This window comes from Lagenorhynchus albirostris, chromosome 6, assembly GCF_949774975.1.
Source record: "Lagenorhynchus albirostris chromosome 6, mLagAlb1.1, whole genome shotgun sequence".
Taxonomy (NCBI): domain Eukaryota; kingdom Metazoa; phylum Chordata; class Mammalia; order Artiodactyla; family Delphinidae; genus Lagenorhynchus; species Lagenorhynchus albirostris.
This window is the reverse complement of record NC_083100.1, coordinates 109,547,880-109,569,750: the sequence shown is the minus strand read 5'-3', so window position 1 is coordinate 109,569,750 and position 21,871 is coordinate 109,547,880. Positions and strand designations below refer to the sequence as shown.

At 45.5% G+C, this 21,871-nt stretch overlaps 2 protein-coding genes across 4 annotated transcripts in view; one reads left to right on the top strand and one right to left on the bottom strand.

Annotated features, from left to right (window-relative positions):
• Nucleotides 1-5,011: 5,011 nt before the first annotated feature.
• Nucleotides 5,012-12,980, bottom strand: TSN (translin). Of its 2 annotated transcripts, XM_060153040.1 has the most exons (6): nucleotides 12,754-12,975; nucleotides 11,485-11,578; nucleotides 10,439-10,535; nucleotides 8,666-8,781; nucleotides 7,625-7,704; nucleotides 5,012-6,989 (listed from the first exon to the last, which is right to left on the bottom strand). In XM_060153040.1, exons 1-6 carry the CDS (start codon nucleotides 12,817-12,819, stop codon nucleotides 6,756-6,758), a joined length of 687 nt encoding a protein of 228 aa, XP_060009023.1. In that variant the 5' UTR covers nucleotides 12,820-12,975; the 3' UTR covers nucleotides 5,012-6,755. The 2 variants fall into 2 exon arrangements, with proteins under 2 accessions (XP_060009023.1, XP_060009024.1); XM_060153041.1 differs by lacking the exon at nucleotides 7,625-7,704 and having other exon boundaries at nucleotides 6,781-6,989; nucleotides 12,754-12,980.
• Nucleotides 12,981-19,980: 7,000 nt separating this feature from the next.
• NIFK (nucleolar protein interacting with the FHA domain of MKI67) overlaps nucleotides 19,981-21,871 on the top strand; it is an 11,779-nt gene continuing 9,888 nt past the window's right edge. The window contains exons 1-2 of one of the 2 annotated variants that reach the window (XM_060153039.1): nucleotides 19,981-20,156; nucleotides 21,125-21,256. In XM_060153039.1, the coding sequence (XP_060009022.1) occupies nucleotides 20,052-20,156; nucleotides 21,125-21,256 (237 nt within the window). In that variant the 5' untranslated portion in view covers nucleotides 19,981-20,051. Of the gene's footprint in view, nucleotides 20,157-21,118; nucleotides 21,257-21,871 lie in introns of both variants that reach the window. The other variant, XM_060153038.1, reaches the window with a different exon arrangement.

Sequence of the window (21,871 nt, the reverse complement as noted above, 5' to 3'; positions counted from 1 at the left end):
ACTTTTGATGCAAAAATATGAAGCCTTAAAGTTGATTGATCTTTCTCTTTTTTAATACTGACTATGGGTCTTTGTCTTAATTGTGTCAACTCTAGGTCTAATTAAATAGCTTCTGATTAAAGTAGAAGGGCCCAGGCCACAGACTGCTCCCAAAACAACCCCTGAATGATTTAAACAATCTTGCAGTCTTCCCCCAGAAGGCGAAAACAAACACTGTACCCTTTGTATTTCCCAAAATATGGGAATGAAAAAACTCTGGCTTCACTTCAAGGTCAGGGTGAGCAAAACGTTCATCACTGGAAGGTCTGACCACAGGGACGCCGCAGAGGAGGCTGAAGGCGAGTCTTTCCTGACCTCTGGCCGGAGCTGGCTGGCAGGTCCAGCTGGTACATCTAGACTGCGAGGCCAGCGTTCTGTCACCAAAACACACAGCTGAAATGGAGGAACGCAGGCCTCTAGCCAGAGCAGATGGCTATGGGTAAATGTTAATTCACATTAAATGACACCAGACGATCATAGTAACTGATGTAAGGGACAGGGTAAATAAGGGAAAAGATGACAAAGGACGTAACTAACAAGCCCAACTTTGTCCGAGGATTCTACTTATTTTCACGGTTTTATTCCTTCCCCATTCGTGAGAACTCCACCCTCAGGACCTAATCACCTCCCACAGCCTCACCTCCAAATACCATTCAATCAGGGATTAGGCTTCAATATACGAATCTGGGGGGAGACAGAAACATTCAGCCCTCTGCCCCCAACTCCAATCGGTGAGCAACTGTACTCAATTCTTTCTCCGCAGGGTACTTCACGTGCATCTTACCCCATCATGCTCGTCATCAGCTACCCAAGCTGACTGACCCTTATAACCTCAAAGACAGCAAGAGCCTCTCACAGGTCTCCCTGCCTTCAGTCTCCCCCCACTGGTAACATGACACAGCCAGGATTCAAAACTATGGCTGGCTGACCCCAAAGCCGCTCCCTCTCTTCAAAAAACCCTAACGTCCTCCAATGCCCCATTCAGAGTCCCAGTTCAGGTTTTTCCAAGTCTAACAATCCAACCTTGCCAGACCGTCCCCTCCATTCAAACGGTGACATCCCCACCCCCATTAAATGGCTGATACATTTCTGCTTTGGTTTCAATTATTCTGCCCACCCAACAATGACCTTCTCTAGTTCCAGGCTTACCTGAATCCTATCTCTTTCATGAATCAGTTCAATTATACCTCCTGAATTCCCACAGCAATCATTCACAAGTTATTTAGCAGTTAAGTACTATTATTATGACATCTTATCTATTATCATCTTGAATATTTTCCCCCCTCAGGCCACGCAGCACAGCATGTGGGATCTTAGTTCCCTGACCAGGGATCCCCTGCATTGGAAGTGCAGTCTTAACGACTGGATCGCCAGGGAAGTCCCTAACATCTTGAATTTTAGCTCGGAGTAGGGAATCCTCATAGATTGATGATGGGAGAACATACTGGCAGTTCCTTAAAAAGCTACACATAAAATTACCATTTTTACCATAGACTTCTAGGTATCTATCCAAAAGAAATGGAAATACCCACTCCACTCACACACAGACTTGCGCAAGAATGTTCCTAAGAGCCAAAAAGTAGAAACTTAAATCTTCATCATCTGATGAATGGATAAAACGTGGAATATCCATACAATGGACTATTATGCAGGAATAAAAAGGAACAAGCTACTAACGTGAAGGAGCCCTAAAAATATTATGCTAAGTGAAAAGACACAAGGGACCATATACTGTATCATCCCATTTGTGTGAAGTATCCAGAAAAGGCAAATTTATAGAGAACGAAAGTAGACTAGTGGTTGCCTGGGGCTGGGAGTGGGAACAGGGATCTTCTGGGGAGATAAAAACGTTCTCAAATGGGTTTATGGTGGTTTTTGCACCACCTGGTAAATCAAATCACTGAACTGTACACTTGATATGAGTCCACTTTATATGTAAAATGTATTTCAATAAATCTGTTAAAGTTTTTTTTTAATTATAATAGGCGCTCAAATATTAGCAGAGTAACTAACCTTACTTGTTTATATATTTTCTCACCACCCTCGCCCCTGCAACTTGACCCTAATCTTGAGGGCAAGACCAAGTCTCCCACGTACTGTGCTGATTTTCAATACAAGTTGCACCTAACCCAAACCTATACACACACTGTGTTCACAACCACTTGTGGATGTGATTTTTGCCTTGTCAGGCTATGGAGTGGGTGATGCCATCAGGAGAGAAATGGTGTCTGTGGATAGACAGGCAGAATAACCGTGTCTGAATCCCAGCAGCTCCTCCGCTTCCTAGCTGTGAACTCAGGGCACTGCCTGCTGCGAGCCCATTCTCCAGGCCCAAAATGGGAAAAACTATAGTAGCTACCTTGTAAGATTGTTCTGAGGATGACATGAGATGATCTGGAGAAAAGGTTTAGCGCGGTGCTTGGAACATGTAACAGCTCATTGCACATCGACTTCAAACACACAAACTCGACCACAAATGCACACACACCAGAGGAATCTCTTTAAACAGGAAACAACCTTCAACAACAGAGGGTATGACTACAGATGACCCACCGCTCTTCTTCTCATCTACCAGGCGAGGGGCCCTGGGATGTCTCTTCTCCCTTCCAAGCCCACTGAAATTCATCTGTGACCAGAAATACTATTAATCATCGAACAGGAGGAACTCGACAGTGCCCACGATTTTCATCATTTAGTTTGTCTGACTCTCCATCCTCTCTCATCCTACAAGGTGGGATTTCACTTCCTGGCTCCCTCGGTGTGAGCAGGACCACACATCCAGTTCTAACCAACGAACGTTGAGAGGAAGTGACGTGTCACTTCCAAACCAGAGCGTGTGTCTGTACAAGACTCTCCTGGAGGAACTAATAAGCGGCCCAGCTGCGGCTGCACTGTCAGCTACGTGACGCCAACATGGGGTGGGGGACCTGAAATGGTCGGGGAGGATGAGCGGGAAATAAACCTGCTCTATGTCGTTTTGCGTCACCCAGCCTCGCCTGACAAAGTCACAAGGCTCTCAGGCTGTGAAACTGTACATTTTATAGTGTTTTCTTTTTTAATTTATTTATTTTTGGCTGCGTTGGGTCTTCATTGCTGCGCGTGGGCTTTCTCTAGTTGTGGCAAGTGGGGGCAACTCTTTGGTGCAGTGTGTGGGCTTCTCATTGCAGTGGCTTCTCTTGTTGTGGCTCGCGGGCTCTAGAGCACAGGCTCAGTATTTGTGGCACATGGGCTTAGTTGCTGTGCGGCATGTGGGATCTTCCCGGACCAGGGCTCGAACACATGTCCCCTGCATTGGCAGGCGGATTCTTAACCTCTGTGCCACCAGGGAAGCCCTGAAATTGTACATTTTAAATCTCTCACCTAAAAAAACCTTCCTGGGACTTCCCTGGTGGTCCAATGGTAAAGAATCCGCCTTCCAATGCAGGGGACATGGGCTCAAGCCCTGGTCAGGGAACTAACATCCCACATGCCGCAGGGCAACTAAGCCCGTGCACCACAACTGTTGAGCTTGCCCGCCTCAAGTAGAGAGCCTGCGTGCCGCAAACTACAGAGCCCATGCGCCCTGGACCCTGCGCGCCACAACTAGAGAGAGAAAAACCCTCACGCCACAACTAGAGAGAAGCTCACGCTCCACAACACGCCTGCACGCCTCAACAAAGCGCCTGCGTGCTGCAACTAAGACCCGATGCAGCCAAAAATAAATAAAATAAATTCTAAAAATAAATAAACCAACCTTCCAAAGACCCTTCATTCCCCCGGCTTCTGTGCCGAGGCACTCTCCCTGTCCTGTCAGCCTCTCTGACCACTCCTCGTGGCTCCACTCCCTCCCTCTCCCCTGCTGGTAACCAGGGCTCTGTCCTCAGCCCAGAGGCTTCTCAATCCACACGCCCTCCAGGGAGATCCCACCCGCTCTCCCGATTCATCTACCACACATACGCTAACGCCACCCGAAGCTCTCTCTAGGACTCCCCATTTCCCTCACACCCGAAGTCCTGCTGGGCACCTCAGCCAGCTGCTCCGCAAGCACCATCAGTCCCACACGTCCAAAAGCAAGCACACTGTCTGTCCAGCCGCCTCGAGCCACGCGTTTCCCCCTACGAGCCTCACATTGGCTAGCAGCACCTGAGCCTCCTGGAGGCTTCCAGACCAGAAACCTGACAGTTAGGCCGGATGCCTCCGTCTCCTTCACGCCTTCCTCATTCAGCCAACCATCCCAGTCAGTTTCACCTCCCTTAAATGTTATTGTATGGGGGGAAGGGGGACGGTTTGTTTTTATTTGTTTAATGCTTGTTACAGTGACTAAGAAAAGAAACTGTTTCAGGCTCAGGGAGAATCTTATTCTGGTGTGAGGCATGACAGTGATGTGCTACCTGGGACAAACAGTTCGGTCTAGACCACGGAAGAAGAAAGCTACAACTTCTGAGCGCACAATCATGAAACGATGGCAGGAGCAGCCTGCATATCCAAATCATCCCTGTAGCCACTTGCTCAAGTCAAGGTCTCAGAACACAGCCAAAGGAGCTTTTGTTCTTTATTAAATTCTCTTAAGCATCACTCATTGTTCAAGTTTAAGACAGGGCAAATCCTTTCTAGTATTTACGGGGCTCTCATCTTCTCCTCATAAATGTATCTATAAAGAAAGCATCCACTAACTCATCTCTATTTTCTCTAACCTGCTTGATTTTCTAAAGCTGGAAAAAGCAATCTTGGTGTCCCGGAACCAGAGCCAAGGCTTCTCAACATCTTCGGTTAAAATACCAGTTATTTCCCAACCAGGGGAGAGCACAGCAACATTACCTACACTTCACAGTACACAGCTCAGTGGCTGCTGTCTTTTGGCTACTCTACCACACAGCAGTGTGGGCTCATCACCCCAGTCTTCTTCAGCCTCAAAAACCATTCAGAACTTACTGCCCATGTAGAAGAGTTCTCATGGCGGCACACTAAGTGACAAAAAGACCAAAAAAAAAAAAAGAAAAAGAAACTGTTTTTATTGCTTTACAACAAGCCGGCAACACACACAACAGAATAATCATACACGTGACACTTGTACATCCCCGAACGGAGTATAAAACCAGAATGTGCTCCTCCACTTAAAACGTTATTTGTGAAAAGTGAAATCCACAACTTCCGCCGAGAACTTTACTGTTCTCAAGCAGAACTGATACTTAAAGAGGCAAAGAAAGCTATGATCAAACTTACTGCATGTGTCTGATCATGGAATTCAAAGCCTTTTATGCTCAGTCCAGGCAGTGCTATTACTGCACATTTGAGGTGACCATCCTAGGCACTTTAAGACTCCATAACATTTTTCTTTCCAAATTCTTCTGCAGAAAGAGCTGTCAAGAAAATTGTTCTAAAATGTAACTATGCATAGCAATTTATGTCTCATTTCTACTTCTTTCCTCATGATGGAAAATGTGATCAGTCCTTAACTCAGCCTGATAACAGCTCTGATGGCCATGCCAGATATCCTACTGTACAAACAGGAAGCCCAAACCCGTATCAGGCATGAGAGGGTGACACTTCTAAATACTTCCTATTATTCTGGACACACTGGCACCTTCCCTTCAGTGAGCTCCAAGATGCTGTGGATTAAGTCACCATTTGAATAATATCTCAACAGCAAAATTACATGGCAAGTACCACCTGAAAATTAGGAGGGGGGCGGTGCCAATGAGATACATGTGACTTGCCCAAAACTGTAAAACCTGACTGTTGGAATAATCAACCACCTGAGAGAATTGCTTACTCGAAAAAACATGACCAAATCAGCTAATTTTTTTGTTTGTTTGTTTTTTAATTCAAGGTTTTCTCTTACTTCCAGACAAAGCACAGCATTCTTCAGTCAGAACATCACCAGTCAGGGTGTTGAGAATTAACTCCGCTGAGTGGCTTTACACTCCCAGACCTAGAAGTCTACCTGGCTATTAGGTAAAAAGTTTCATAGCTCTGAAGTACATCATATGAAATGTTAGTTCAAGATGTGTGTGGACGCAATGTTTACCTGCTGCAACAGCAGAATGTTAAGGCAACATCAGAACACAGAGGTGTTTTAAAACACTACCCCTACTCCCCACCTGGTAAGCAGAGCCAGATGATGTTACTCAATCCTTAATACAAAAATGTCCCCAAATAATCTGCTGAACTTGACTTTGCAGTTTAATCTTTGATATTTTGATGGCAGTGAGAAAGAACCCTGGGGCTATACTTCCCTTGCAAAAAAATTCAACATCTGATTTACTCAGAAGGTTTAAAATGAGGAAGGAAAATATAAAATAACTTGTCCTTCGCTTGGCAACCATCCTTTTGAGTTAACTATTTTTATACGGTATCCAGGGCATACCTGGGTATGGATGGCTAATTTGGATATAGAAAACATCAAGGGTCACTCCTGGAAGAATCACAAACAAGACAGTAAAGCTCTCCATCAGTACATCGACAGCATCAGGGTAAGCAAGAAAAGAACTTTACCAAGAGGTTGGCATTTACACTTTTTGACAGAACTGAAATACACTGAGTTACACAGCAAATTCACTGAAACGACAAAGAAAACTCTGTCCTTGTAAAGGCTATTCTTTCACCCCCCAAAAAAGTGTTTCAACTCTGATACACCACACAACCGGTTAAGAAAATGAAGCGCGGTGTTTAGCGATGGGCATCCTAACGACCGTGAGAGGCGCCGGGCTGGGGTCAGCGGGGCGCGCGGAGAGCCCCTACTTCTCCACACAGGCCGCTGCCGTCTCCTTGTTGAAGCCACGGATGGAGAGGTCGTAGACCACCTCCTCCACTTTCTTCACGTCATACTTCAGGCCATCGTAGCGCTTCCGCAGGGAGTCGTTTTTGAGGTTGAGGAGGCGGAAGCCGGAATCCAGCTCATTGATGAAGGTGGAGATGTGTAGGGGCCGGGAGTAGTCTCCAGCGGTCACGCTGTTGACCGACAGTCTCGACTGCGGGACAGAGAAGCAGGGATGTCACAGCAGGGCTCCTCCTCCTGGCCGCGGCCACGAGGCCCGTGGGCCGCAACACGTCTCCATACTAACCCTCATAATTCCAGTTCTGACAACTGCTTGATCTTACTAACTTACTTAATAACTTAAGAAATCATTGGCCTTTTGTTGGAGTTTCTGTGGCCTCCAACTTTTCATAAATATGAATAGGTTATAGTGAACACCTTTATAACAGCTTTTTCTCTTCTTTTGAATTACTTTTATAGGATAATTTCTCAGGAGGTGAAGAAGATAAAGGCAAGAATAATTTATACAGTTATATAGTTAAATTGTTCCCCCAGACAATTATATGAATTAATGCAGTCACCAGGAATATATGCCTCACCACTACTTTGAAAGGAGGTATTCTCATCTTCTAAAAATGCACACAATAGTTAAGTGTGCACAGCCACCTCATCGTCTGAACCGCTATCCCAGCAAAACCTAACACACACAGTACACAGTCAATGACTACCCTGTGACCGACAGGTGGCTTAGAAAAGAACGAGGCTTCTGAATTTTTGTACCCATTTTAAAAAACTGACAATGAAGTGGAAAAATCAAAAGAGCAAATGACAAATCACTAAGCTTCTTACCAGTTCACTAGCAAGAATGAGAACTCCTGAGAGATAATCTTCTACATCCAGGTGAAATCCCTTCTCCCGATCTGGCTCAACTAGAAAATATAACAAAGACAAGGTCGTGATGGAAATACAACTTACACCTAAAAATTTTTTAAACTACAGACACACACACATGCACACACGTGTAATTTCTCTCAAAGTGAAAAAGGAACAGTCCTTCAAAACTATCTTTTGAATGTGGACATATCCTTGGCACTGTGGACTTTTCATGCTCTCAAGCAGAATTCAATTTTTCCTTCCATTCTTCTTTCAAAATATAATACCACCAAAGGGCTTCCCTGGTGTCACAGTGGCTAAGAATCTGCCTGCCAATGCAGGGGACATGGGTTCGAGCCATGGTCCAGGAAGATCCCCCATGCCGCGGAGCAACTAAGCCCATGCGCCGCAACTACTGAGCCCCTGCGCCTAGAGCCCGTGCTCCGCAACAAGAGAAACCACTGCAATGAGAAGCCCGCGCACCACAATGAAGAGTAGCCCCCGCTCGCCGCAACTAGAGAAAGCCCACACGCAGCAATGAAGACCCAACGCAGCCAAAAATAATAAATAAATTTTCAACCAAAAAACATAATAATAATAATACCACCAAGAATATATGTTATGTCTGAGAATACCTTTGTTTTTAGAAGTGCATGCTGAAGCACTGAAATGACAAGTCATGGTCTCTACACCCGGCTTTCAAACAGTTCACACGTGCCCCCAAGGCACACACAGTAAGAGACTAAGCAGATGGGCCAAAATGTGAACAAGTAGAGGATCTAGGTGAGGGGTACACAGGGGTTCACTGCACTGTTCTTTCAACTTTTCTGTAGGCTTGATGTTTTTAAAAACTCAAAGGAATGCCCAAGTACAAAGAGCAAGCCACTACATATTTTTAGTTTTTCTGTTTCCAAGTAACCCGTTTTCTATTTAGCTCTCATTTGTTTCCATAAATAGAAAGTCCCCCCGCCAAAACCTCAGCTGGCCCTGCAGGTAGACACGCCTGCGGACACTCACTGCCAAGGATCTCCGTGACCGCCTCTCGAGTCACCAGGGTCTCCGACTCCAAGTACACGACGAAGGCTGCCAAGAAGACCAGGCGCTGTAGCACAAATCTCCAGTGCTCGTGAAACCTGCAGCGAGCGTGAGGCACCAGCGTCAGAAAGACAGAACGGGGGCAGCCATGGCCAGACATGTGAGGAGTGGGGCCATTTTCAAATAAAACTTATAAAACGTGTAAGAGCAATGTGACATTTAAGTATATGAGATGGATTCAGCGTAAGTACACTGGACTGGATTTGCCAGTCCAAATTTATAACAATTACTTACTATAATTTTAATGAATGAGAAGCATGGTCCAATTTTGATGAATGCAAAACTTTACAACCAAAGGCTATGGACAAGAGCAACTGTGCTTTAGAAGTTTAATCAGTAAATACAATAACACTGCTCTGAGAAAAATAAATGTGGGCGAATGAAGATTGATGAGAGCCACAACTGTACATCAGCCTCAGCACCTGACTGTGTTATTCTCTGAACTGAGTGCAGGGTATCAAGGAACTCCTGATTCACACACATAGGAAATAACTACCATTTGTAGTCACTAAACAGGTGAACTTAAAACCTTGGGATACTGCAGTTAAACCAAGCTAGGAGCCTGAAAAAGAAATAGAAATTTTACAACCCCTAGATATTTATGCTATGCCTCCTGATTTTCAAATGTGGCAACAAATTCAAAACCATCTTTCAACAAAACCCAGGCCAAACAAAACATTCTGAGGTCCAAATCAGCCAGAGGGCAGCCTGTGTGTGAACTCCAAACACCATGGTCTCTAAAGACCCTGCCAGTTCTATTGTCCTACTTCTCTAAGCATCAGTTATTACCTTACAGCAGGGGTCAGCAAACCTTTTCTGTGATTGAGGCTTTGTGGGTCACTTTCAGTCTCTGTCACATACTCTTATTTGTTTTTTTTTTCTTAACAACTCTTTAAAATATAAATATATTTATATAAAATATAAAAGGCCACAGTAGTTTGCGGGCCCCTACCTTTAAAGAATCTTGTGAGGTTATACTATCCACTCCCCACATACATGTCCTAACTATTCCTTGCCTATAACGTGTCTTAAAAGAACATCTTCTCTAGTGAGAAAGCAAGCATAAGTAGAAAAGTTTAGGTTCCTATTTACTATATTTCATCAACACTCAGTTTTTCCCAGTTTAACATCTATGATATCATGATGTATTGTACAATCTACATTTCACAATTATGATTAACAACAAATTTTTTCCCTAGTGGTATGAAAAATAACATTGTATCTTAAAATTAATAGTGTTGTACATTCAAGGAGATATGGCATATTACCCACATATGTCACTTGGCAGTGAAATTCGATATTCAGTATATTTATACACACACACATACACTGCCACTTAATCCCATAACCTTAACAGCAAAGATAGGGTTCATCCAACTTCACAAGTAACTTGAATATACTAAAAAGAAATTCTCTATTTTGACCTTCACACAATACATATTTTCTTTTTAATTACCTTTTCATTGCAAAAATTATACATGTTCCTTAAGAAAATTTTGAAAGTAAAAGGGAGAAAAAAATAAAATCAACAATTTTGTCACCATTAAAATACCACCACTATTAACAGTTCCTTTTCCTTTCTGTTGCTTCTCCTAAGTAGAGGGATTTTTACCGAAGCAATCATTTTAGTACATATAATTTTTCTCTTGCCTTTTTTTACTTAACGTTATAAAAGATGTTAGTTGTCTTACAAACCTGTAATACTGTTCAGCAGGAAACTTGGTCTTCAAAGACATCAGATGTGTTTTTACTGTACCAAAATGTTCTCGAGCTTTCAAACACCTCTTTGGAACTGATCACAAAAAGATAATCAAACATAATAATGACAAACTGAGCAGATTTCAAATACACTTCTTGCTTAACAATCTACGTAGTCTACCTGGAAATTTTTTTAAAATCTCATGACCAAATGTAGGGTATGCAGCTCTGCTTTCAATCTGGCTCTCAAAATTTCATATCTAGCTTCCCTACTAAAAAATAAACAAACAAAAAATTGCTAAAAGGGAATATGTTGGGTAACATACTGGTAAACTATCATAAATAACCTCATCTTTAAGCTGCCTTTCCTAGTCAGTCCCCAAAGGATGCCTAAAATTGGACTGCTTCTCCCATATTTGGTCAAAAGGCAGCTTTATAATTATTCTCAATCAGGCTGACCAACTCTGTATCACCTAGAAAAATGACTTGCCCCTGACACCTGTTAATTACATCATTATATCATTATCTTTCTAAAACTATATTTCAGGTCTCTCAGTTGTGCTGACTACATCTTACAATGGAGGTTCCATGTCTAAACTTCTCGTACTTGATACCCAAAGAAGAGCTGACTGTAAACACATTGACAACATTTTACACTGGCCATTTCATTATCTACAAATGCATATTAAATTATTTTCAATGACTGAAAGACTGGGTTTAAGAAAAAGAGCCAGATAAAAGTTGCTAGATACACAAGACAGCTATGAAACTACCACAATTATCATCAGTATAACTCTATCACAGGAGAAAACATTCCTATTTCCACCTACGTGAAACTAGAATATCAAAATACACAGAATTCTGGAAACCTGTAAAATGATCAACTCACCCACTTCACCAATTTTTACTCACCATAAAGCATGAGAGACATTTTTCAGAGTAAATAATACAGATTTGATATGTCTTCTGGATGTAAATTAACTCTTTAAATGAGAGATCAATAAATTGGATAAAAACCTTCAAAATCAAAACAAAGAACTTACTGTCCTGAAACCCAGCACCCTGATGGACCCCTTGCAGTAGCGTTAAAATCTCTCGAGCTGTTTGTTCTAAACTCTGTACAACTTTTCGGATTTCCTAGAAAGAATTAAAGATGAAAATATCAAATAAATCCAACATAATCATTATATTATCATAGCCTCAAACCAAATATACTAAATAGCATATTTGATCTATGACACCTTCACGTAGATTCAAAACACTAGCAACCTTTACAAGGACATGAATGGTGCACAAAATATCCAGATTTGAATTCTGACTTTTCCACTTACTTCCTCTGTGAGACCTTCAGGAAGTCACTAAAAAGCTTTAGATTCCTGATATAGACTTCAAAGGCTAATTGCCACCCACTCACCCAAAATATCCCACTCCAACACTAAAGGAGATGAGGCACCCACACGTAAACCAACAAGAGAAGAATGAAACGCAATACAAGGATCGGGTATTTTTCATTCATTCATTTTACAAATATTCACTGAGCACATTTTTAGGCACTGTGTAACTACTGAGGAACCAAGCAGGCAGTCCCTTCCTTCCTTTAGAGTCTAACGGGGGAGGCGTTTAAAAAATAACCATCACACAATTTTTTTTAATGGTAACGCACTACTAGAAGTTAACATAACAGGGTAAAAAATTATTTACATTTTGACATCAAGGAGGTGAACACGAGATAACCAGGAAAAAACTGGGAAAATAGTGCATTCCGGGAAAAGTAAGCAGTACGTGCAAAAGTCCTGAGGCAGGAAGCTATTTGGGGAACTAGAGGAATAAAAGGGAGGTAAACTGAGCAAAACACACAACGGAAGAAGGCGTAAAATGAGACTGGAGAGAGAGACCTGTGAGCCACAGTAGTCTGGATTTTTATCCTACGTGGAATGAGAAACCATAGGAGAGTTTTAAAGAGAAGGGCACACGTGCTTTTAAGACACCAATAAACAAACACAACAAACACGTGTCGTCTGAGTCCCAAGCGCTAACTGAGGCTTCGACATAATCATACGCTAAAAAGGAGGAAAACTGACACCCAAATAAGGTAGGTGATGCCAAGGAACCGAGCCCCGAACACAGGGAACCAGGACCTGGCAGCAGAATCGGGGGCCGGGGGAGGGAAGTGCCCTGAGCCAAAACAAGACGGGAGCAACCCACCCCCGGAGGCTTCCCCACCGCTCGAATCTGAGCGACGGAGGAGGGCCGGGCGTCGCGGCCCAGCTAGGCAAGGAGAGGGAAAGGGGATGGGGAGAGAGGGGGCTCGCCTCTCGGATGTCCTGCTCGGCAGCCAAAAAGCCCTGCAGCTCCACGAAGATCTCGCTCACAGACATGGCGCCGGCCGCACGAGTGTCAGCCAGGGCGGCGAGGGTGGCCAGCCGAGTTTGTTCGGGAGACAACCGGCGCCGTCAGTCACAACGCCCGCCACCACCGCGGCCGCGTCCACCGGGCCCTGCGCTGGGGCTGTCGCTGGGGTCCTCCCAGGCCCACGGCGCGCAGAAGGCCGGGCTGTCCGCCGCTCTGCCTGAGGCGCTGCCCGGAAGGCATAGCAAGGTGGGCCGGGCTCTTCCGACAGGCATCACCGAAAACAGCCCGGGAAGGGGTCCTCGGACCACGTGGGCCTGAGGGCTGGGGCTTGGGTTTAGAGGTGTGGGGCATCCCGCTATTAGCTCGTGAAGTCCACCCCCTTGTCTCGTTGGGTGTTTGGTGCCAGGAGCCCTGCACGATGCCAAAATCTGAGGATCCTCAAGTCCCTTATTTGAAATGGCGTAGCATTTGAGTATAACCTACGCACATCCTCCTGTAATACTTTGCTTACTTGTAATTAGGTATTAGTTGTTATACCTAATAAAATGCATTAAGTAAATAGTTGTAAATACACTGCGAATAATATGTACATAGTTGCTGGTGCACGCAAATTCAAGCTTTGCTTTTCGGAGCTTTGGAATTTTGTTTTTGAATATTTCTACCTGGGGTTGGTCGAATTTGCGGTGCGGAACCGCAGATACGGAGGGCTGACTACTGTACATGGTGTTTTATCCAACAGCAGTTGGCGGGAAGATGCTTCGACACTGAAGGGTACGCATAAAAAGAATGTAGATTGCAGTCTTCGTAAAAAGGGAAACAGTACATTCGTTTCTGCAAAAAAATACTCGGGTAAGTTAAAAGTGTATGCGGGACTGTAATTAAGGGGATGGATTGAAAGTGAAATTTTTCTTAAATTTTAACTTCTCTGTAGGATTGTGTTGCCTTTTTTTAGATTATATGAATTTTTAAGCGTGCCGGGTGGGAAGTTTCTCTCCTTCTCAACTACTACCTTCCCTCATTCCCCTTCCTTGAGGCATGGGCTGTAATGATTTCTTGTTTAACCTTGAAGTTATTCCATACATCTACCCTACAAATACAAATGTGTATGTGTGTGTAGAGTACACTCCATATGAATTTAAATGATTACTTATATCAACTAAATGATAGTTTATTGTTTGCTTTGCGCCAGACGTTATTCTAAAACTTTACATGAAAGGTCATATTTTATCTCCAATATACTTCTGCGAATTTGATACTATTTTTATCTTATAAATGATGTTACTATGTTAACAGATTAATTGACTTGCCTAAGGTCATATGCAGCTATTACAAGATGAAGCTGTAATCTAAATGAGTTGTTTTCATCACCATGCTATTATCATCATATATATATTGAAATTTCTTTTGGGAATTCGCTGTGCTTTTTGCACATCTTACTATAAAGTTTTCATCTTTCTCATTCAATTCTAGTAATCCTTATTACTTAAAAATTAACATTTTCTCATTTTTTACCATTTTTAAAAATAATTTTTGAAATGCAGACATTGTTAATGTGAATTTTTTTGTTTGTTTTTGGTGGAATGGACATGTCCTGTTTATTAACACAGTCAGTCCCTTATGGGCTATTCCGGTTCTTTCTATTATAAATAGCATTGTGATGAAAGTCTTCGTAAGCCCTTATCAGTATGTAAAATCATTTCCTTTTGATATACAGATGGGCAACAGGCACATGAAAAGATATCATCAGGGAAATGCAAATCAAAACCACAATAATATATCACCTCACACCTGTGAGAATGGCTATATGAAAAAGAAAAAAGGGACTTCCCTGGTGGCGCAGTGGTTAAGAATCCATTTGCCAATGCAGGGGACACAGGTTTGAGCCCTGGTCCGGGAAGATCCCACATGCCACAGAGCAACTAAGCCCATGCGCCACAACTACTGAGCCTGCACTCTAGAGTCCACCAGCCACAACTACTGAGCCCACGTGCCTAGAGCCCTTGCTCTGCAACAAGAGAAGCCACCACAATGAGAAGGCGGCACACCACAGCAAGGAGTAGCCCCCGCTCGCCGCAACTAGAGAACTAGAGAAAGCCCGCACAGCGACAAAGACCCAACACAACCAAAAATAAATAAATAAATAAATTTATTTTTTTAAAAAAAGACGAGATAACAGGTGTTGGTGAGGATGTGGAGAAAAGTGAAACTCCTATGCTGGTGGTGGGAATGTAAATTGGTGGAGGCACTATGGAGAACACTATGGAAATTTATCAAAAATTAAAAATAGAACTAGCATACAATCCAGCAATTCCAGTCCTGGGTATTTATCCAAAGAAAACAAAAACACAAATTTGAAAAGATACATGCACCCCAATGTTCATAGCAGCACTAGTTACAATAGCCAAAATATGGAAGCAACCTAAGTGTCCATCAACGGATGAATGGATAAAGAAGATGTGGTATGTAGATGCAATGGCATACTACTCAGCCATAAAAAAAAGAATAAATTTTACCAAATGTGACAACATTGGTTGACCTGGAGGGTATTATGCTCAGTGAAATAAGTCAGGCAAAGAAAGACAAATACTATATAATATCACTTATATGTGGAATCTAAAAAATAAAACATGATCAAACATAGCAAGGCAGAAACAGACAAACAGATACAGAGAACCAACTGGTGGTTGCCAGGGAGGAGAGAGGTGGGGGGAGGGGCAAAATGGATAAGGGGATTAAGAGGTACAAACTACAAGATATGAAATAGGTAAGTTAAAACTAAATAAATAGATAAGTTACCAGGGATGTAATGTACAGCACAGTGAAAAAGCCAAAATTTTATAATAACTCTATACAGAGTATAACCTATTAAAATGTCAAATTACCAATTGTACACCTGAAATTAATACAATGTTGTAAGTCAACTATACTTCAATTAAAAAAATTAAAGTTAGAAATTTAAAAATGATAATAAGATCATTCTTTTGATAAGTCTCCTGTTTTTAAAGTTCGTGAAATATTTTGCCAAATCCCTCTGCAAAGAGCTTGATTTCATTTTCATTCCCCTGCCCACCAGGGCCTGAAGGAGCCAGCTTGGCTGCTCTCTCCCCAGTGTGAATATTAACACTGTAGACATTCTGGGCTAATTTAAGGGTGAAATTATACCTTATTTAATAGTACTGCAGACAAGGTCATGGGTGGTGCACGTCTGCAAGGTTCCTTGAAGGGCAAGAAGGGAGAAACAGAAGTCTGGTTGGGAGATGTGGCCTGCAGTCTGAGAACAGGAGAAGGGGTTAGGGAGTCAGTGCAGAGAGAGAAAAAAGAGATGGGCCTTGGGCTGTGTAAGCAGGAGATTTTAATTTATAGAGCTGACATAATGACAGCTAGAGAGGCCAGTGCCATTGACAGAAGAATTTATTCCTTGCGTCTCCTGAGAAGACAGGGCACACCGTGCCAGGCAGGGCCACACGGGGAAGCACCAGGTTTGGTCAGGAAGGAGGAGCAGGAGTAAGGGAAAGCCAAGCCAGAGCCTGTGTCCCTGTGTCCCTGTGGCCACGGGCAGGGCAGGGCAGGGCGGGGCAGGGCGGGGCAGGGCAGGGCGATGAGCTCAGGACTGGCCAATGTGAATCCTTCTGGTGGACTTCAGGCTATAGGAGTGGTCTCAAGTTGCCTGGTACCTTGCCTTGGCATGATTTAGGGGAGGGGATATTGGCTTGGTGTGTGAGAGTCAGGTAAGGAGATGCTCCAGGCTGAGCCCTTTGCTGTCTCTAGCAATTGGCTAGCACTGGGAGGACAGTCTCTCTGCAGCCAGCAAGCTTTTTTTTTTCTTTATTGAAGTGTAATTGATTTACAATGTTGTGTTAGTTTTTGGTGTATAGTAAAGTGATCCATATATGTGTGTGTGTATATATATATATATATATATATATATACACATATTCTTTTCCATTATGGTTTATTGCAGGATATTGAATAGAGTTCCCTGTGCTCTACAGTAGGACCTTGTTGTTTATGCATTCTAGATATAATAGTTTGCACCTGCTAACCCCAAACCGTCAGCAAGCTTTTTAAGGTGTCAAAACATCAGAAAATACAAACATGATTAACACAGGCTGGGAAGAGGGCACCAGGATTCAGACTGCAGGACCCAGGACACCATGACCCACAGCCCCACTGAAGGCAGGAAAGGATCCTGGGATGAACGAGGGCATTGGTGAGTCAGTCCACGGATTTTCAGAGGGAACCTGGACCCTCTAGGCAGGCCCCACTCTCCACTCTCCCCACCCCCATCCCCCCGCCGGTCCACCCAGCTTTGCCAGGGTCACTGCCACACTCGGGGTCTGGATTTGGGGCTGTGCATGATGTTAAACCCAGCACAGGGCAGGATGTGGCCCAGGTGACAGTCATCTACAGGACAGAGGAAAAAATGTCCCTCCCAGCCTCAGGTCATGTGGCCCTAAATGGTCTGCAGACTGAATTTTTAGTTTGTCAGGTGACATGCATTGAGGCTCCACTGTTGAGCCGGGTGACACAGATGAGAACTGCTCCCCACCTCTTCCCCTAAAATTGTCCCTTTCAGTTCCATGCCCAGAAGCCCTGTGCCTGAGCAAGGGGCAAGGGGTAGAGCCAAGCAGGCTGACTCTGGTAGCTGGGCCCACGTCCCAGGGGTGGCATGTTGGACGGCCCTGCAGGGACCAGGCAGAGCAATGGAAAGGGGGGAGAGCAGGGGAGGAGGAAAGTGGGCAGGGCTGGGCAGGCACCTCGGCCCCTGCCGGTGCCCACTGGCTCCCCTCTCAGGACCGCCCCGCAGAGCCCTCTCCTCCCAAGGCCCAGCTGCCCGGACACTCAGCACATCCCTCCTCGCTCTGCAGCTGGTCCCACTCTGCCGCCAGCCCCACCTCAAATCCCAGGCAGCAGCCCTCGCCATGCTGGGCCCCCAGCCCATAGGTGGTGATGGTGGCACCATGGGAAAGACATGCCGCTATTCTGTCCCAGCAGATATGGGAGGGCAGTGGGGGAAAAGGAGGGGAGAGACCTGCAGTGAGCACACTCAACCGTCCAATCAGGGGTCTGCGGAAGTGCCTGGAGACATGTGGGTTGTTAAGTGCCCAGGCGGGGAGGGCTGGGGTGGCCCTGGCAACGTGTGCTGGGGACAGGATGCAAAGGCAGTGTGTACGGGACGGTCCAGCTCAGTGAGAGCCATCCCACCCAAGCAGCCTCCCCGCCTACATACAAAATCAGAAAGAAGGAAGAAAGGAACGGAGGGAGGGAGGGAGGGTGGAAGGACAAACATAGCGACAGTAGCCTATCACCTGGGGCACGCAGAAGGCCAGCTGCCCGCCTGATCGTTAGTAGTGTTGCTGCTGCCACTAAAGAGTGCAGACTTCCCGACCCCTACCCCAGGAGACCTAACAATCATCTCACCCAAAGTCTTCTTCATGGCTGAGAAGACTGAGGCCCCACCTGAGAGGAGGACAATCTCCCCAGGCACAAGGCCGGGGGGTTTCTGGACTCTCTGACCAGGATGCCACATCAGCTCCCGTGACCACCTGCCCAGGTCCCAGAGTGACCCTTGGGCCCTGGGCAGCCGAGGAACAGCAGAATAAGATGGTCCCCAGCAGGGCCAAAGCGTATGTCACTGGAAGGTGCTGTGAAATGACCCAGACTCAGAAGCGGGGAAATGAAACAGGTCCTGTCTGGGCTGCGGTGTGATCCAGGGGCTGAGAGACCCTGTCCCCAGTTAAGGGCTGACTTCTGTGGTCTGGTGAAGGCCATGGAGAGGGTGGCCTGGTAGCCTTCTGTGAACATCTAGGATTTCCTGCAGCACCTGGCCCTAACAGGCCAAGACAGGTCCAGGACCAATCAAAGTATTTTCCTCAGAAAACCATTTCAGGCTGCACCAAATATGGTAACTGTATTCGCTTCCTAGGGCTGCCATTACAAATGATCACAAATGGAATGGCTTAAAACAGAAATGTCTTCTCTCACAGTTCTGGAGGCTAGAAATCCAAGTTCCAGATGCTGGTAGGGCCATGCTCTTGAAGGCTCTAGGGAAGAATCCTCCTTTACCTCTTCCCAGATTCCTGTGGTTGCCAGCAATCCTTGGCGTTCCTTAGCTTCCAACAGCATCACTCCAACCTCTGCCTCTGTCCTCACGCGGCATTCTCCCTGTGTGTGTGTGTGTCCCCAAACGTCCTTCTTACTATAAGGCCATTAGTCATTGGATTAGGGTCCAACTTTCTCCAGCACGACCTCATCTGAACTTGATTACATCTGCAAAGACCCTGCTCGCATCACAGGTACTGGGGTAAAGACTTGAACATATCTTTTGGGGGGACGCATTTCAACCCGGTTCAGAGATCAGTTCCCCGTATCTCTACTCCTGATACTCAAAGTGTAATCCTCGGAGCATCAGCCTCACCTGGGAGCTTGTGAGAGACACAAAACCTAGGGCCCTGCCCCCGACCTAGGAATCAGAATCGGCAGTCCATATGCTCTTTCAATTTTGCAAAGCCTTGGGTCACCACCTGATTCTTTGGGGGCCAGGAATTCCTGGAGGGGACTGAGAAGATTCGAGAGGGGAAACTCCCAGAAAAGAATTGCCAGTTTGCCTTCTTCCCGTCTTTGCTCCTCCCCTCCGCTCCCCATAGGAACTCCGAGATAAGTCAGGGATTCAAGCCTGGGAAAGAGAGGGTTGTTCACACACACACCCAAGGGAGGGGCCTTCAGGGAACCATAGAACTTGGTCTGTATCCTCTTGGTCAGTCCCCCTCTGGGGGACACAGAGGCCAGTATCTGACTCATACATCAAATATCTAACTTTGAGAACAGCCAAGATGCCTGCCCTGCAACAATGCAAAGAGGAAAAAGCATCTCCTACAACAGAGACAAGAGAAGATGAGGTCCTTACTAAAGGATGAGATCAGCGTACAAAGGCCCTTCCAAGTCGAGCACCTGGCCACAGGGCTGACCTCAGCGGACGGGTGGAACCACGGGCGGGCAGGCTGCCGAAATACTGAGCAGCAGGCCGAGGGAACACCTCCAAAGGGCGTCAACCCTGGACATGCCCTGCAGCACCGGCCAAACAAGCAGCCCCTTCCGCTCTCTGGCCGCGCTGAGAACGCGGCGCCCCAGGCCCCGCCCCTGCACCGCGCCCCAAGCCCCGCCCCAGGCCCCTGACGTCACTTCCGCTTTGGGGAAGCAGAGGGCTCGGCGCTTCTGGGAGCGCCGCGTGCGACTTTTTCGCCTGCGAGCTGGTGACATGGCGGCCTTCACTGGCCCGGCCAAGCCGCTCCTGTCCCTGAACCCGCAGGAGGATACCAAGTTTAAGAAGGAGGTGGCACAGGTTCGCCGGCGCGCAAGCAAGGTGAGCGGCCAGCGCGGCCCGGGCCGCGAGGGGAGGCGACGGACGGGGTCTGGGGGTCCTGCCCGGCGCGCCTCGGCCTCCCCACGCCTGTGCTTCGTCTGGGGTCACCCCGGGCGGGCCCGGACCTCATGAGGTAGGAGGCCGAGGTTTCCCCGGGAGGACCGAGAAAAGACGCGGTTGGGCCGTGGGCCTTAGGGTCCTCCGGGGGGTAAGGGGTGGGTATGGGGGAGGGGTGCACGAGGAGAGGAGAGGAGAGCCAGCCGCTGGGTCGGCCCTCGTCCCGCTCGCGGATCAGCCTCACCCCGGAGCCGTCCTGCTTCCGCCTTGCCCCCGAACTGGGGAGGTTCGTTTGCCCGGTTAGTGGTTTTGGAATTCTTAAAAGACAGTATTTGCCAAGCTCCGTTTGCTGCCTAGGAGTTGGCAGTCCGGGCTGGGAGTGGGAGGCTGAGAAGACCGCCTACTGCTTGATGGTTGTCCTCTTGGGGAGATAGATATTACACAGCCAATTTTTTTTTTAACCTTTATTTTTATTGAGGTATAGTTGATTTACAGTGTTGTGTTAATTTCTGCTGTACAGCGAAGTGATTCAGTTATATGTATATGTGTATGTGTGTATATACATATATATTTTTTTTCCATATTTTTTCCACTATGGTTTATCACAGGATATTGAATGCAGTTCCCTGTGCTATACAGGAGGACCTTGTTGTTTATCCATTCTCTATATAATAGTTTGCATCTGCTAACCCCACCCTCCCAATGCATCCCTCCCCCACCCTTGGCAACCATTAGTCTGTTCTCTGTGTCTAAACAGCTAATTCTTTAGTGTGTTATGGTAAGTGGAAATACAGAGTAGGTTCTTGACCTCTTGTCTTAGACTGAGAGCAAGAAGTTTCACAAGTTTTGTTGCATTGTGACTTCTTATTACAAAGAAAATATTTGCCTGGTCTTTGTGTCTTCAGCAACAGGAGAAACAAAAACTTACTCCTGGAGTGATCTATGTGGGCCACTTACCTCCGTCGCTTTATGAAACCCAGATCCGAGCATATTTCTCCCAGTTTGGCACTGTTACAAGATTCAGACTGTCCAGGAGTACCAAGGTAGGATTTTTGTATTGAATTAGATTGTTTTATTTTCCAAAAGTGTATCATCCTTGACAATTTATGGAGCATGTTTGCATGTTATCACTTATTACTCTTCATTCCAGAAAGGATAAGGTCTAGAACCTGAAGCAGCCATGAGAGCAAAATCAATATTCCTGTAAATGTTTGCTTTGCTTTTTAAGAAAAAAAAGGTAATTGCTTCAAGTTCTCAAACTAAATTGACAATCCCAGTAAATGAGTCTTGTTTGTCTTTTGACTGCTAAGCCAGGGGTATGTGAACTTCAGTTTGAGGAGCAGGTTCATACATCGTGTATCAGCCTCTGATATGTAGCATCACTGTGACGGCAAAGGTTTGTATGGTGGGTAGTTGGGTAAGGACACTGGAGCCAGACTACCTAGGTATGAGGCCTGTCTCTACATGTTAGTGGTTGTGTGACTAGGGACAAATTCTATAACCTCTCCATGCTTCTGTCTTCTGATTTTCATATTTGTAAGATACGACCTCCTAGGAGTTATCTAATCGAAGATAAATATGGTAATAAGTGTAAGATTCTTAGAACGCCTGACACACAAAGTACTACATAAACATTATCGTTGTATCATACCTACGTC

What these genes read in the sequence shown, in the direction of transcription:
- TSN (XM_060153040.1), bottom strand. Translation starts at nt 12,819, where the DNA reads ATGTCTGTGAGCGAGATCTTCGTGGAGCTGCAGGGCTTTTTGGCTGCC. An exon ending in CCTGCTGAACAGTATTACAG is followed by an intron (nt 8,782 to 10,438) that starts GTTTGTAAGACA and finishes CGCTCGCTGCAG; the next exon opens with GTTTCACGAGCACTGGAGAT. An exon ending in GGTCACGGAGATCCTTGGCA is followed by an intron (nt 7,705 to 8,665) that starts GTGAGTGTCCGC and finishes TATATTTTCTAG; the next exon opens with TTGAGCCAGATCGGGAGAAG.